Here is a 14,757-nt window from a genome sequence, read left to right on the forward strand (position 1 = left end):
TCAGACAATCGCCTTGCAATGCACTTCAGCTTTATCGTGGAAAACCAATCTAGTCATAAACATCCCCACATTAAACACAATAAATTGTGCCAAAGTACATGATGTGAATAAATGTCAGCTAATCTATCAACACATTGACAAATGTCAGCTTGTCTATCAAGTGTTGTTCAAGCCCAGAGTAAAATTTCATTAGTCAGAACTGAACTCCTCCATGGGCAGTCTGCATAGTCTATGTAAGTTACTAGTTTTTGTCCAGAAAAATCTCTTCAAAGTTGTATTTACGTTGACAAACAGGTTTAGAAGAGAGTTTCAGTCCTCTAAATTCACCATGAGTTAATACATCAATAAAGAGGTCCCACCATCTGTCAGTGGGATTTTTCCATAAAAGACCACAACCACTTCTTGATCAAAACAAAGCTGAAGCAGTGGCAGCTGATGGAAATGCTAACTACATTGTTCTTGCATCATTTTTATGATGTATTAGATTTATTCTCATTTACAGATTATTTTGGCAGAAGGGTTCTTCAGGCTGCAGCTGAACAAAAAGCAACTTCTTGTCCCAAGTTTAATTTTTTTTTCTTTATGGAAACTTGTTTTGAACAAAGAACTGTTAGTATAGGCAACTACCATCAGGAACTACCAAGAGATGATGTGTTCCACTCCAGTATTATGTCAGTGGCTTGCCAATCCTTTTCTCCTAAAATATTTGTAAAAACATTGGAAATACCTATGAAATTTATAAAACAGCTCCTTAAACATCTGCTTAATGCCCTTTCCTTCAAATGTAAGAGACCTCCACATTTCAGGGTCTTTTTCTGTGGATACAAGGGAGAGGTCGAGGAAGAGGTAAAAGATAGGATAACTACTATCTTTTCAGTTCCTATGTTACAAAATTTAAATGACTACTACTCTAAAGATTAAATATGGACTTTACATAACCAAATCACAACAATGGAAATAAACCATAACTGAAACCATATAAAATCCATATCAGGTCAAGTGACAGTACATTAAGAATAACCTTATATGTTATACAGAAGATAATATACACAGATTTTAACAGTTATTTTTCCCCTTAAAAGCCACTGTCAGTAGGATCACAGTTTTACTGTAGAGACAAGTGACTTAAATATTTGTAATTACTAATGGGGAAAATTTAGGTTCTGAAAGAAAAACGTATCAAGTACACCTTTACACACATCTATACTATGATTTAAATTAAAAGCCTTAAGCATTCTCCTACATACTCCACTTTCAACCTAAATGGAGTATTGCTATCAATATACAAACCTTAGGGAGGGCACTTCTAATCTAGTTAGTATAACTATTCTAAAGGACAGCTATCTTACAAAGGAGATTAAGTTCAGATGTTTAGAAACTTTAACAATAAGAGAAAGTTAGAAACCCTAAACAGCTACTTGTATTTAACTATAATTACTTTTAGAGAGCATTAGACTAAACTCCAGTATTTTCTATGGTCATTGTATTAAAAGAAAGTTCTACCACACCTAAAGGATAAGGCATAGCCATCTACTAATTGGCATATTTGTTTATTTGTCTCAGTTTGTGAAAAGGTCCTTATTTGTGTAAGCAGCAAAACAAACTTCAACTGAATGATTGCTATATGCAAAAGGACTGAAGGCAATTGCCTCTGCAGTGAACTTTACAGTTCTCAACAGCACACACGCAACATGCTATCTGAAAAAAAGTTACTAACTGAACTACATGTATTAAATACTGAAAAAAGTTTTACATTTTTTATTATAATTTATTTTATTTAACAATCTAGGAAGTTTGCAGCCATCAGAAGTTCCAGTGCAATTTCAGGTGCAATTGGGAATTCAGGAATCTCCGTAGAGCTGTTAGTATAGCGGACCTTGTAGGTGAAATACATGCATACTTTGGATAGGACATGGGATGGGATCTCTCTAAAATTCACCTCATTTGTTTCATTTTCTGCAAACTGTCCTGTAGAAAAAAACAAAACAAAACAAAAACAAAACAAAACACCAAACCAAAAGTCAGAATCTCAGTTCACTGCAAAATGAAATGCTTTACCATACTAATACAACACATTCTAAATAGACTTGCATAAGTCCCATATTCCTGGGTATTAGATTCTTCGGTGTAAAGCAGGATGTGCCACATTCACAATCCTCAAGAATATTAAGATCCCCTGCATTACAAAATGTTTATTTTGGCTGCAGCTTATTAATAATATTCTGAACAACTACACCAGAAATTTAGGTTTAATTCTGATGCTTGCTTGATAGGTGCTCTAAAACTGTAGTGTACTCAACTCTAAAGGTCACAGTAACAACATTAAAAAAAAAAAAGGGTATCAATCCAAATTTCTAGCTATCTTATCCAAGAAAAAAATGGTTTATAGATGTTTCATATCTGCATATACACGCTTATCAGTAGTCCCTTCTGTGATCCCACTAGCTTTGAATTTCTCAGTTTCAGGCAGATTTGACAGAGGGTCGAAACCTCAAAGACACACTAACTTGATAAGCTGTGAAAACAGGCAGGCAGGAGGGACAGGGAAATCGTAGTTGTTCTGGAGGTAAGGTTACATACAGTATGAGTTTATCCCTATTGGACACTGAAGAACTTATCCAAAGCTCACATATCAAAACACAAGTACATTCAAAATTAGCTTTCTATAGTGCCTATAAGCATGAAACTTGGATGATATGAAGTCATCATGTGGTTAGTCCTACAGCCTTTCTACTGTTGTCTCTGTCCCTCTTTTCCTCATCTCTCTGGTCTTTCAACTCGTTAAGCTGAAAGACAATACAAAAAACACTAGCGTATGCTCCACATTTATGGGAGACCCAGCAGTGTTTGGTTCCTGCTATTTCTATAGGAATCCCCTAACTACAAAGCAGAGCTATTTACTAATGTCTACACATATTTGTGTAGAAATAGCTGCATGCACTGAAGCCAATCTGGCTTGAATTCTAGCACATGAAGAGTAGGAAGCAACAGAAGAAATGTTAGCATATTGGCAATGTCATAGTACTGAAATAGAGAACACTTACACATCAGTGAAATTATGACCTACTGAACTAGACAGGAAGAGTACTTTTCCTTGTGAACCCATTTATCTTGCTAGTTTTTATACAAAATATTCTTGAATGCTCACTGCTTTACAGAGTCACTTTTCTAGCCCTCTAAGCAGGCTACTTCGCCTTTTGTTCCTTCACATTGTTTGTGGAACAAATTCAGAGCAGGTCTTGTAACTACTCTTCCTTTTACATGTCTGGGAGGCTGACATGGAGTGGATCAGACACAACAGACCTGTTACATATTTTCAAATGCAACCATTACAATGACATTTAATGGAACATTAAGCTGAGAATTTTAATTGCTCAGTGTGCCCAACTATTACTAGGTAATTTAAAAAAATACTAAGCAAAATAGATCTCTCCAGTAATCTCCCTCACCGGAATCTGAAAAAGAATATACAATGACCATATTCAGACCAGAGCTCCATGTAGCCTACTGCCCACCACTCAAGTGGCCAAAGGTAAACGTACGGGATGACGGTACAGAAGAAAAGCACAGGTGTTAACTTCTCCCTGTTCTCTCCTCCACCCTTTCGGTCTTCAAGAATTAGTTCAGACACTTAAACCAGAAGTAGTCTCATATATTCAGTAACATGTGAGGTCCTTCCCTTCTCTAAGTTTATCTACCCTCCTATCAAACTTAAGCTAACTTTTGTCATTAAGCTCAGGAACTCCTTGCCACAGGATCTTGTGAACATGTTGTGGCCTAAGCCCCAGTAGGCAGCTAAGCACCACACAGCCATTTGCTCACTTCCTCCTGCAGCGGACAAGGGAAAAGGAAAGGAAGAGTAAAAGCTAGAAAACTCACGGGTTGAGATAAAAAATTGTTTAATAAGCGAAAGACAAATGGAAGGAGAGAAAGGAAACAAAGCAAGTGATGCAAAGGTAATCACTCACCACCTCCCATGGATAGACTGATGCTCAGCCAGCTCCCAAGCAAAAGATGGCTGACGTCCTTAACGCCCTCCTCTCCCTTTTTACTTCTGAGCATGATGCTATATGGCAGGCAATATCTCTGTGGTTAGTTTGGGTCATCTGCCTGGTTGTATTCCCTGCCAACTTCTTGCACAGCCCCCTGTCTATTCACTGGCTGGGGGAAAGACTGAGAAACAAAGAAGGCCTGGACACTGCAAACACTGTTCAGCAATAGCTAAAACATCAGTGTGTTAGCAGTATTGTTGTTGTCACAAATCTAAAACACAGAACCATATGCCCTGCTATGAAGAAAATTAACTCCATGCCAGCCAGACCCAGTACAGAATACTAAAAGTTCAACCATGAAGGTGGCAATGAAGAACTACCAACTCTTGTTTGTTTTGAACTTGACAGCTACACATTTCATGTAATACCCTCAAGTTCTCACACCATGGGAAACGAGTAGTAATGACACTAAGATCGCTAACTATCCAAAAGCGGACAGAGTCCAATTATATCTCTGGTAGCACAATACCCTACAGAAGTGGACTGTTCCACTGGAAACAGGAACTAGGCAGGATCTGGAAAAGTTATCATTTATTCCAACTTTCACTCACTGAACAATATAAATTCAAACTGTCGAAAAGTGAAAACAAAGGATGTGAAGGTACTAAAATTTTTGTACCTACCTGGTCCACTCAACATAGCTTTTATTGTTCCTGATGTTAATGCATGCTCTCTTTTTACAATGAACTCATGGCCGTCGGAGGATATTAACTTCACATACATAGCGTCTGGGCCCTCACACCCACCATATGTTTTCTCTTCTCCATCTATAACAGAAAACAGATTAACAATTTCAGAACACAATGACCGATTCACAGCACTAAGAATGCAAGCAGTCTTTTCTATGACTACGTTTGCAGACCGAAGAACCCAATACAACCAGAAATGACAGAAGCATTTTGCATATTTGAAGATGAATTCTCTGAAGTGCTCAGCAACCTGTTTTAAAGTAAGAGTTTTTGCAAAGTAGGATTTTTTTAACATTTAGTTACCTAAATGCATATCTAATATGTAAAAATACAGACTGAAAGGAAAAAAGTGCTTTTTGAAGCACAGTTAAGAATAAAAGCAGTCAGTAGTCCTGTATTGAAGAAATGACATGAAGTAAGATTCATTGTCCCTCACTGCCCAGCCAGACCCAGAACCATACAGCGTTAGTGCAGACCCGTGTTGTGACCTTTGGTGGAGAACAGGGAAAGTGCAAAAGCACCAAAATCAAGGAAATTTGGAAATCTCCCCACAGCAGTTCTGGCTGTGCGTTTTCTGTTTCCCTTCTCCCTTTTGTCTCACTATATACCTGCTCTCTACTTTGTTTCTCTAGAAGCCCTTATCCCCCTTCCCTTTTTGTTCATTCATTTATTCTCTCCTAACAGCGCTATCTTGGAAGTTGAAACAACATTACTGTTGCCATCACTGCACTGTTCACTCTGTGCAGTCTTAACAGTTTCTGCATCTTGCACCTGTCTTGTCTATTTAGGCAGCACGCTCTCTGGGGTAGGAACCACTGACTACTTTGTGCCCGTATGATGCTCAGCACTATAGGACACCATGACACTAAGGAGACTGTCTCTGTAGTTGGTCTTTATATGTTCCTGTAAACTCTTAAATAATAAAGACTGCAGTAATATTAAAATATTTTTGAAAAAATGAGTGTAAAAAAAAACAACCCACCCTACTAAAAATACAATTCCTATCAAATTCAAACTGGGAAGTTAATGCCTTCCTTCAAATACTGTATTTTCTAAGGGACTAATATAGCAAGTATTGCTAGAATTCCATTAAAAACTACTTGAATTTGACACTGCACATAAAATTTGATTTTCAGAAAGGGATTAATCTTGACAGAAAGTTAAAAATGAAAGTCCTGGAAGTTCTTCCAGCTTGGAAAAGTATAAGAGAAGAGATCTGTACACTTCTAGAAAAGTAATATACCACCAGTATTTCATGATCCCATGCAGAAGTATGGAAGATAAAACAGATATAGACTACAAACTTGACATTTCATTGTTAGTGTTGTTTCTCCTTCTGACAAAACAAAAAATAGAAATTATATTAATAAGTACCTTGCATTGTATCTACTGTTATAGCAAATACAACATTCCCCCAATTAATTAAGTTCCTTTGTGAATTTGAAGTTAAAACTGAATTACCATGGAGTTAGTGCCAATTTTAGTAAAGTACTGCCAGTGCCAAATATCCTAAAATACATTCAGAAAAAGTATAGATAAAAACAGAATCTGTACAATCATGTTTCATTAATCAGCCATTTGTAGAGGCAGATACAACAGTTTCAGACATTTAGTCAGATCACACACACAATATAATTTATCAGAAATCAGTCCTTATTATGATCTCTTAGCCAGAATTCAACAGGCTGGCCTTAGTTAACAAACAAACAAAATATTTAAAACAGTACATAGTGAAATTTTCTTGTCCACTATCTAAAAGTTTAGTGCTATAAAAGTCTAAAGACATCCTATTTTAGCATGTACATTTTCAACACTATGGATATTAAGCAACTGAAATTGTTAAATAGATGCACTCCGAACAAGTCTTTTGACAAATGAACAGTCACTTGAGAATATTCTCCTAGAAAACATTTGTAGGAAGTTCCATTAATTTTTGAGGCTACAGGAAAAACAGCAACAAGATCAACATTTAAAGTCTTACAATCCACCCTCCACTGATGTAAGAGAGAAAATGCTTATAGGAATAAGCATTATTCCTACATTATAGGAAACAAAAAAACCCTCTAAATGATGAACTTACCCATTCTCTTCTTATAAAAAAAAATTGTTTCTTTTCAACAGCAGCTTTTGCAATAGGAGCGTCTGAAAAAACACAAGCGGCAATATTTTCAGTCAGTAGTACAATTTCTTAAGTCAGCTTTAGTTACTAGCCTTTACATTACCATAAACACTTTTCAGAAAAGAATATGATGATACACGGCATGCAATGTTGGTGAGCATTACATTTTGAAAAATTACATTTTGAAACTTATCTTTGCTGCCCAGAGATCCCTACCATATTCAAGAATCTCTAAATTTTAGCTTACTTTGTAAAGAAGGCGTTCCCCTAAACTTTTTAAAGACCCTTGACTATAAAGCCAGAGTTATTTCAAGAGCCTTATGATTTTTATCACTACGGACACCATCCATATAATGGTATCGGGGAGGTAAAGAAAGCAAGCTTTGCCACACTGCAGAAGGCAGTTAGGAGACTGAACAGCTTGTCTACAGGGGGGGGAAAAAAAAAAAAAAAAGTCAGAGAACAGTTCACTATGCTGTAAATAGAGGAGCAGTTGTCCTGCCATTCAGAGGGACCTTGACAAGCTAGAGAAAGGGGCCAACAGGAAACCTATGAAGTTCATCAAAGGGAAATATAAACCCCTGAACCTTGGGAAGAATTACCCCAGGTACCAGTACCAGCTGGACGCCAACCAGCTGGAAAGCAGCTTTGCAGAAAGAAACCTGGGGGTGCTGGTGGACACCAAGTTGAACATGAGGTAGCAACATGCCTTTGCAGCAAAGGCAGCCAACAGCACCCTGGACTGTATTAGGAGGAGTGTTGCCAGCAGGTTGAGGCAGGTGATCCTGCCCCTCCACTCACCACTAGTGGCACACATCTGGAGCGCTGGGTCCAGCTCTGGGCTCCCCAGTACATGCCAGACTGAATTGAGTCCTGCAAAGGGCCACAAAGATGACCGAGAGATTGGAGCACCTATCATATGAGGAAAGGCTGACAGAACTGGCACTGTTTATGCTGGAGAAGAGAAGACTCGGGGATCAGTCTAATCACTGTGCACTAAATACCTAGCCTCCAACCTGTCCTTCCCAGAAGATTGACAGGTCCTGATAACAGCCACCAGTGTCACCTAGATAATCTACTTCAGACATTTAATGTAGGTATTCACATAGTAAGTTAACCAGGAGCTTCCATAGCTTATAAAAATTGACATCCAGCTTGCCGCATACATATTTTACCATGTAAATGAATCGGAAGAGTTAAGAGAAATGGAAGCACTTATTTGCAAAACAAATCCAGTATGTTCAGATACAAAATATATTTCTTTACACTGAACCACATCTCTGCTGTGGGAAAGAAAACTTCGGAAGAGAAATTCCAACCACCCACCTGCTGTTCTGAAATTCCTTTCACATCAACAGCTACTCTCCAAACATTAACCCAGCACAAATCAATGAACTACTGCTGTATGCCCACAGGCTTAGGAAAACAGCACCACTGATTCTGGGTGGTTTCCCAGCCGATATCCAGGGTCAGGGGCAGCAAAGAGACTGTTAAGAATTCTGACAAACCATGTTGTTGCCTCAAAAAGCAGTGAGCAACAGCAGAGGCATGAACCGTGGTTATGTACTAAAGAAGGACCCCAGAGGCGGAGGTGTGAAAAAACAGACTAGAGACCACTCCCCCCATCCCCTCCCTCCTATGTTTCTGGTAAAAGCTTAGCAAAAAACATAAGCAAGTTGAGGAGGGAGCTGCCAGATTTGGAGGAAGTTTTACAGAGATCTCTGCATCTCTTCAGAAGGTGCAGCTCTTCGCTATTGCCAATAGCTTCACTTCTCAATAGCACTTTGGTGCTGATTTGATCCATCTCCCTTTTTTCGTAACTACAATTATGAATTAGTCTGAATGTTTCCTCAAGCTTTCACAAGAAGGCACTGTTATGTACACCTAATCAAACTACACATGCATAACCAACAGTTTTTAGTTGTCTGTGGAGAACTGAACAAAAAGCATCCTCCACTTAGACTGTTGTCGTCTTTGAAAATTATCCTGACTTTACAAAAATATCTTACAAAATATTTTCCTTCCCAACTGGTATAAGGAACATCTTCACCTGTACTCTTGCAGGTGACAAGTACCTGAATATAAGGCATATTCAGGAATGCCCTTTGAGAGTTAATTTGTGTACACTGTCATAGAGATACCTTAATATCGAGTGTTAAATGCTTTCACCGTTTTCACTAGTTCCAGGAACTCCTCCAGGGAAATTACATTTGGGTGCTGGAATATTTGCAGCACAAAACTGATGGGATCTTTCACCCTATTTCAATGGTTTTTGTAAATGGAAATCAAGCATCTTATTGGACAGTATCTGTTGCTCAGGAACTGAAGGGATACCTTGCATTATTACTTCTACTCTGCAGAAGAGAATCACTTGTGCTACCTCTTTCTCTACCCACAAAACCCTTCCCTACATTCCAAAAGAGTAGTGAAACCACTTATAATGATTAAAAAAAACTCAGAAGAAGTGATACCATTTTGTGGAGGTACTGTTGATGATAAAATGTGCCTTAGTTTCCAATACAAATAATGCCACTAAAGACAGGCTACCTAGTGGGAATGCAAATATATTGACACCTTGCAAGGTAAGAGCATAACTTGAGGAGGCCAATATATTGAAGCTGGGGAGCTGACAAAATGTCTATGTTATATTATATTAGAGCTGTCCCAAAAAATTGCAATAAGCACTTTAATAAAATCAAATTAAGTATGCTATCATATAATTAGAGAGGAGAAAAAATACTGTAATTAACACTTAAAGAAGAAAAAAAATTATCAGGCTTAGTGGTCTGAATTCAATTGTACTAAAAGGAAAACAGGATAAAAATGCAGTAAGTGTTAGCAGATTTAGGACATACTAGACTATTCCAACACCTAAAAAATGAATCAGTCGTTTCCTTGAAAAAAGGAAACTCAAACAAGATGCAATCTGGACTCAGTGAATCATCTGAGGTTAAATAAATGTGATAAGAGGGTAATCTTAAAATGAGAAAGAAACTTTCTACAAAGATACAGTATGATGGTGCAAACATGGAACAATTGGACTAGAAAATAACTACTAGTTCCTCCAAAAATTATATTGAACTTTTTGTTGTTTGTTTTTTGTTTTTTTTTGTTGTTGTTGTTTTTGTTTTTTGTTTTTTTTTTTAACAAAGCTGCCAGAAAAGTATAGGTAGATTTAGATGAGACAGAAGTGGAAAGCACTGCAACAGAAGGGGAACAGAGTATCTCGCACACAAGTGACTGGTCTTGAAAAATGGCATACTAGAAGCCACATGAAATGAAATCATATGAAATGCAAGATTCCTGCACGTAGGGACTGATACAAGGTTCTTACATGAAGTCAGGGCTTGTTGTTTGGGAGTATAGTCATTCCGTGGTCAACTACGAACTGATGCAGCTGTACAGGGGAAAAAAAGGGTGGGGGGGAGGAAGAGGCAAATGCACATCAAGGATTTCTTTGCTATAGAGATAGGGAAACATGAACATTGTTGCACATGAGCAACTTGTCAGGAATACCACACACAATTCTGAATTCCTGTTTTCAAGAAAAAGTAGTTCTAATTACAAGAACTACAGAATGGAGCTACTGATACGACTGTTGTATAAAAGAAAAATTAGTCTTGCTTAGTCAGCTTACCAAAATAAAACTGGAATGAAGATAAATCTAACAATTCATTAAAAGAATAAACATCAAAGAGGGAGAAGTATGCCAACATTATTCCTCAGTTTAAGTCTAACAAATGAACATAAACTAAAAAAAGAATAAAATTTATACTGCTATTCTAGAATCTAAGTTTGGTTCCAAATATAGAACAAAAGTAACATTCTACTGCCAAAAGTAAAAGATGCAGAAATCCTACCCGCCCTTAAGAAAAAGACATCATACATTCCATTATATGATGCATTCAACATGTAAGCAAGGCATACAGTTTGGTTTCACTCAGTTTCTATCCTGATATAGCAATGTGTCACTTCAGAAAAAAAAATCTAAAGAGATAATCATGAATACTATTACAAGTATAGATTTATTCCTGACAAAATATGGACAGCAAAGAGCATAGAAAAAACACAGAGTCAATGCAACAAAAGAGGAGAGAACGAAAGAAAAACAAGAAACCTGCGAAACTCGAAAAACCTAAAAAAAGCAATGATAACCTGTTAGCATCTATTAGTTCCTCTTCTGGATCAAGAAATGTTTGGTGTGTCATGACACTTCATGAAGTTTAGAACATACTGCAGCTCAAAATTATTATTTTGTGAAAATCATCTTCTTACCAACAACTACACTCAAATTATCTGAGACAGTATTAACATGATCTTGTGCAAGCCATAGCCTATTTTTTCAGTCAACTATTTATTATGTATTTCTGACATGAGTATTTCAGACTCCTGCAAGGAACCACTAATTTTTGTTGAAGTACATTCCCAATTTCACTTCCCCTTGAAGAAGCTTATGTGGCATTACCAATTAGGTAGCTCATCTTCCCGCCTTTAATCTCAAAAAAGCACACATATTAGGTATTATTGTGCTCCTGCCTTGCCTCCTAAAAAAAAAAAAAGCCAACCCTGCATTTGTTAAGAGAAAGATTATATAAAAAAAAATCAATGAGGGAGAATACAATACAACGAAAACCAGAGTATTTGGTACAGAAACTTTCCAACCAGTCTAAAAAGGAAGCTCTTGCTACAGAAAACATAAAATTCTCATTAGATATTAGAGAACTGAAAGTTTTCACAAGTTGCTAGAATATTTACGCCTATGAGGTAGAATACAGCGAAGTATCATAAAACATGGTAATTAACCCATACAAGGCAAGTTTTCTTGTATGGTGCTTTTCTTCAGCATCAAATGTGAGAAAAAAAACAAAGCACGTCCATGACCTTCCCACCTTACTCCCAAAGCTACGTGCTCATCTCCCAAGCTTCCCAGAATTTCCAGAATATAATTTCCTTGTTTATCTTGTATGTCGATGAGACCGCAATAGACTTGAAGGACATAACACTAATTTAGCTGAACACATGCAACCACTGTACAGATTCCAGAACCCCATTGCTTTATTCTGGTTAGCACAAGAAAATTAAATCTATGCAAACACTTCAGGCACTCAGATTCTTTGATCCCACAGAAAACTCTTTAAAAACTCAGATTCTGGCCTAAGGAAACTCAAATGGCTTCCAACTTGTTAGCTGCGCAATGCACACACAGCTTTTGTATACTTCAGCTGGTGACATTTCCATACTCTACACTATCAATTTTTGGAAAATGTGGGTCTAATGACCTTCACAAATGCCTTCACAACTCCTAGGTTAGTTTTGAAGCCAAACATGACATCTTCTGGGTCTCATTTATGTACTAGTAAGAGTTCATCAGTAAACAAAGGCTGCTGTGTGCTAAAACAGTAGCCTGCTACTGTTCAATCCTAAATTCTATTCCTATTCTTGATCCTATATGCTAACTTGTTTAAAAATACCGCTCTTCAGTTTAGTATTCATTGTTCAGTATGCATCAAAAAATAATTAATGTAAATAAGGATTGAAGCATATTTAGAAAAAAAAAACCATGAGGGCAAACTGGTACAGTGTGATTTCCAAATCAGGTGATTCACTATTACACACTCACAGGCACTAAAATTCAAACATTCAGGGGCACACTGAAGTGTGACAGGAAGGCGTACCACAGGTGAGTGCTAGTTAAGATAAACAGGAGATGAGGTAGGATACTGTGCGTGGAGTATCAAAGATCTCACATTAAGATGTTTCTATCTAAGGAAATTTTCCTTTTTGGTAATTCCCAAGAAAGTTTTAAGAAAAAAAGAGGGGGAGGGGGGTGGCGGGCAGGGGGGTGTTACTGTTTTCTTCCTAACATACAATAAAAGGCCTATACTATACACTTCTTGCTATTAGGGGAAAAAAAGCTGCTAGCATATTCCAAAATTTTATAGGGGACAGATTTCTGCCCTCTCCTTATAAGCATTCATCAAAAACTGCTGTTATGCAAACTAGCCTATAATGAAGATAATTAAATTCTGAACCTTTCTAGGTGCAAGAAAACTTGTCAAAATACATCAAAATTCCTTTGTTTTAATCTGGCAAAACCCATACTTTTATGACAAAGCTTAAGGGTTTCTTGTAATATACACTGCGAATTGCAAAAACACAGCAAAACATCTGAAGCTAAGTATACTTTCAAAAGATATTTATTTATCTCTACACAAAGCATAAGGGATAGGAGCATGAACACAAATGTATCAGAAAAAGAAATATGAGGTTGGGAGACAGAAGAAGGTACCTCATAGAATCAACTGGATCTCCTCACCATACCAATACTAAGTCTTCACATTAAGACTACATGAAACTACCTAAATCTGTTCATCGCCCATTCTAGTATAAAAAAAGAAATCTCAAATGACTTTTTTCTGATACAATAAGAAAAAAAATATTAAATGCTCAAAGTTTCTAAAGATTATCTTGAAGTTCCCACTGTTAATGGGAAATGTTAGTGAAGATTTTATTGACATAACTTAAGCACATTAGAAGGCTGATCTCAAAGTATAAGATGTGCGCTACATGTGCAAAGATGGTAGCCAATGTAGTATAGAAAAACTAATTGACACTTACTCCCCTTCTAAGTAACTCTTTAGTTAATAAGCATTATTTCTCTCCCAACAATATTTTTGTCCTTAGTATAGCAAAAGGAGGAAATTGAAGCACGTAAGGAATTATTCAGAAATAAGTGCACAAAGTGGTTCTTATCCTAAAGGTCTCTCACCTCTCTCTTTGCCTATGTTTTTCTAGCTTGCTTCCAAATGGAACTTTTGCAAGTGATCTTCAGCAAACCCAAGTAAACAAATGGCCTATGACCACCTAAGCCTTCCTACAGTGCAAGGTTTAACTCACAATCTACAGTACTAACCATCTTTAATAAAGCTCCTGCACATAGTGTAAGATTAAACTGGTCATCAAAGTTAACCGCTAGCACCACCATCACCTTTTCATGCATCTGTGTGAAGCCATCAATAACTCACCAGTGCTCAGGTTCCCTTATATTAAAGCAGAATCTCCCTCTGAGAAACACATGGCACTCAAAAGCTTATTTTTCTTACTACATGTCAGCGTATCACCCTTTTACATCAACCGTGCTTCCCTTATATTCGTCGACCACTACAGCTAAGCACTTTAACCAGCACTTCTCACCTTGGTATAACAACCCCTGGGGGTGCATCCTAAATTCTTTCGGCCTTAGTTTTTCCCCTCTCTCTAGGGCCTGGCGTGGGAAGAGGGTGGACGTCTTTTGTGGCGGAAAAAGTTTAAGAGCGATATTTAATTAAAACACCGTGCCGGAAAGCCCCTTTCCCGGCGGCGCCTGGATTTCAAGGAGACGGCTTCACTCCCGCACGCAGAAGAGAGAATCGCGCCCTTCGCCACCGTCCCGCGGTGGGGGGGGGAGAACCCCGACCTGGCACCGCACCCCTCCACACACCTCCAACGGCCCCCCGCGCTCCCCCGACTGCCCCAAACCTCTCCGCTCCGCGGCCCGGCTCCCGTCCAGCTTCCCCCCCACAGCCCCGCCGCCTCGGGGAGCGGGGCGAGCGCGGGGCGAGTGCGGCGCGGAGGGCGAGGCCCGCTCCCCTCCGAGGGGCAGGCCCCGGCGGCTCCCCCTTCCCCGTTTTCCGCCCGCCTCGCCCCCTCCCCCCCGGACGGCGACGGGGCCCCCGCCGCCCCCAGCGGAGCCGGCCCCCGCCGCCCCGCGGCCACTCACTCGTCGGCGCCGCTCCCTCCGCCCCGCTCGCAGGGCCCCCGCGGTGTCGGGCCAGCTGCCTCCCAAGAACTTCCGGCAGGGTCACAGGTCACTTCCGGCCCAGGGCGAGCGCCCCTTCCCGAGCCCGCCCTTGGAAGG

The 14,757-nt window shown here is 38.9% G+C and overlaps 1 protein-coding gene across 2 annotated transcripts; it reads right to left on the bottom strand.

Annotated features, from left to right (window-relative positions):
• Window positions 1-1,534: 1,534 nt before the first annotated feature.
• On the bottom strand, window positions 1,535-14,751 carry ELOC (elongin C). Of its 2 annotated transcripts, none has more exons than XM_069779533.1 (4): window positions 14,620-14,751; window positions 6,822-6,883; window positions 4,676-4,819; window positions 1,535-1,968 (listed from the first exon to the last, which is right to left on the bottom strand). In XM_069779533.1, the coding sequence occupies exons 2-4, from the start codon at window positions 6,823-6,825 to the stop codon at window positions 1,778-1,780; spliced, it is 339 nt and encodes a 112-aa protein (XP_069635634.1). In that variant the 5' UTR covers window positions 6,826-6,883; window positions 14,620-14,751; the 3' UTR covers window positions 1,535-1,777. The 2 variants fall into 2 exon arrangements, with proteins under 2 accessions (XP_069635634.1, XP_069635635.1); XM_069779534.1 differs by lacking the exon at window positions 14,620-14,751 and adding an exon at window positions 14,055-14,073.
• Between the last annotated feature and the right edge of the window lie 6 nt (window positions 14,752-14,757).

The sequence above is a fragment of the Haliaeetus albicilla genome, chromosome 3 (assembly GCF_947461875.1).
Source record: "Haliaeetus albicilla chromosome 3, bHalAlb1.1, whole genome shotgun sequence".
In the NCBI taxonomy this organism is placed as follows: Eukaryota; Metazoa; Chordata; class Aves; order Accipitriformes; family Accipitridae; genus Haliaeetus; species Haliaeetus albicilla.

Excerpts from the sequence above, each read along its gene's own strand:
- ELOC (XM_069779533.1), bottom strand. Across the intron at positions 1,969-4,675 it reads AGCTATGTTGAGTGGACCAG|GACAGTTTGCAGAAAATGAA; the intron begins GTAGGTACAAAA and ends TTTTTTCTACAG.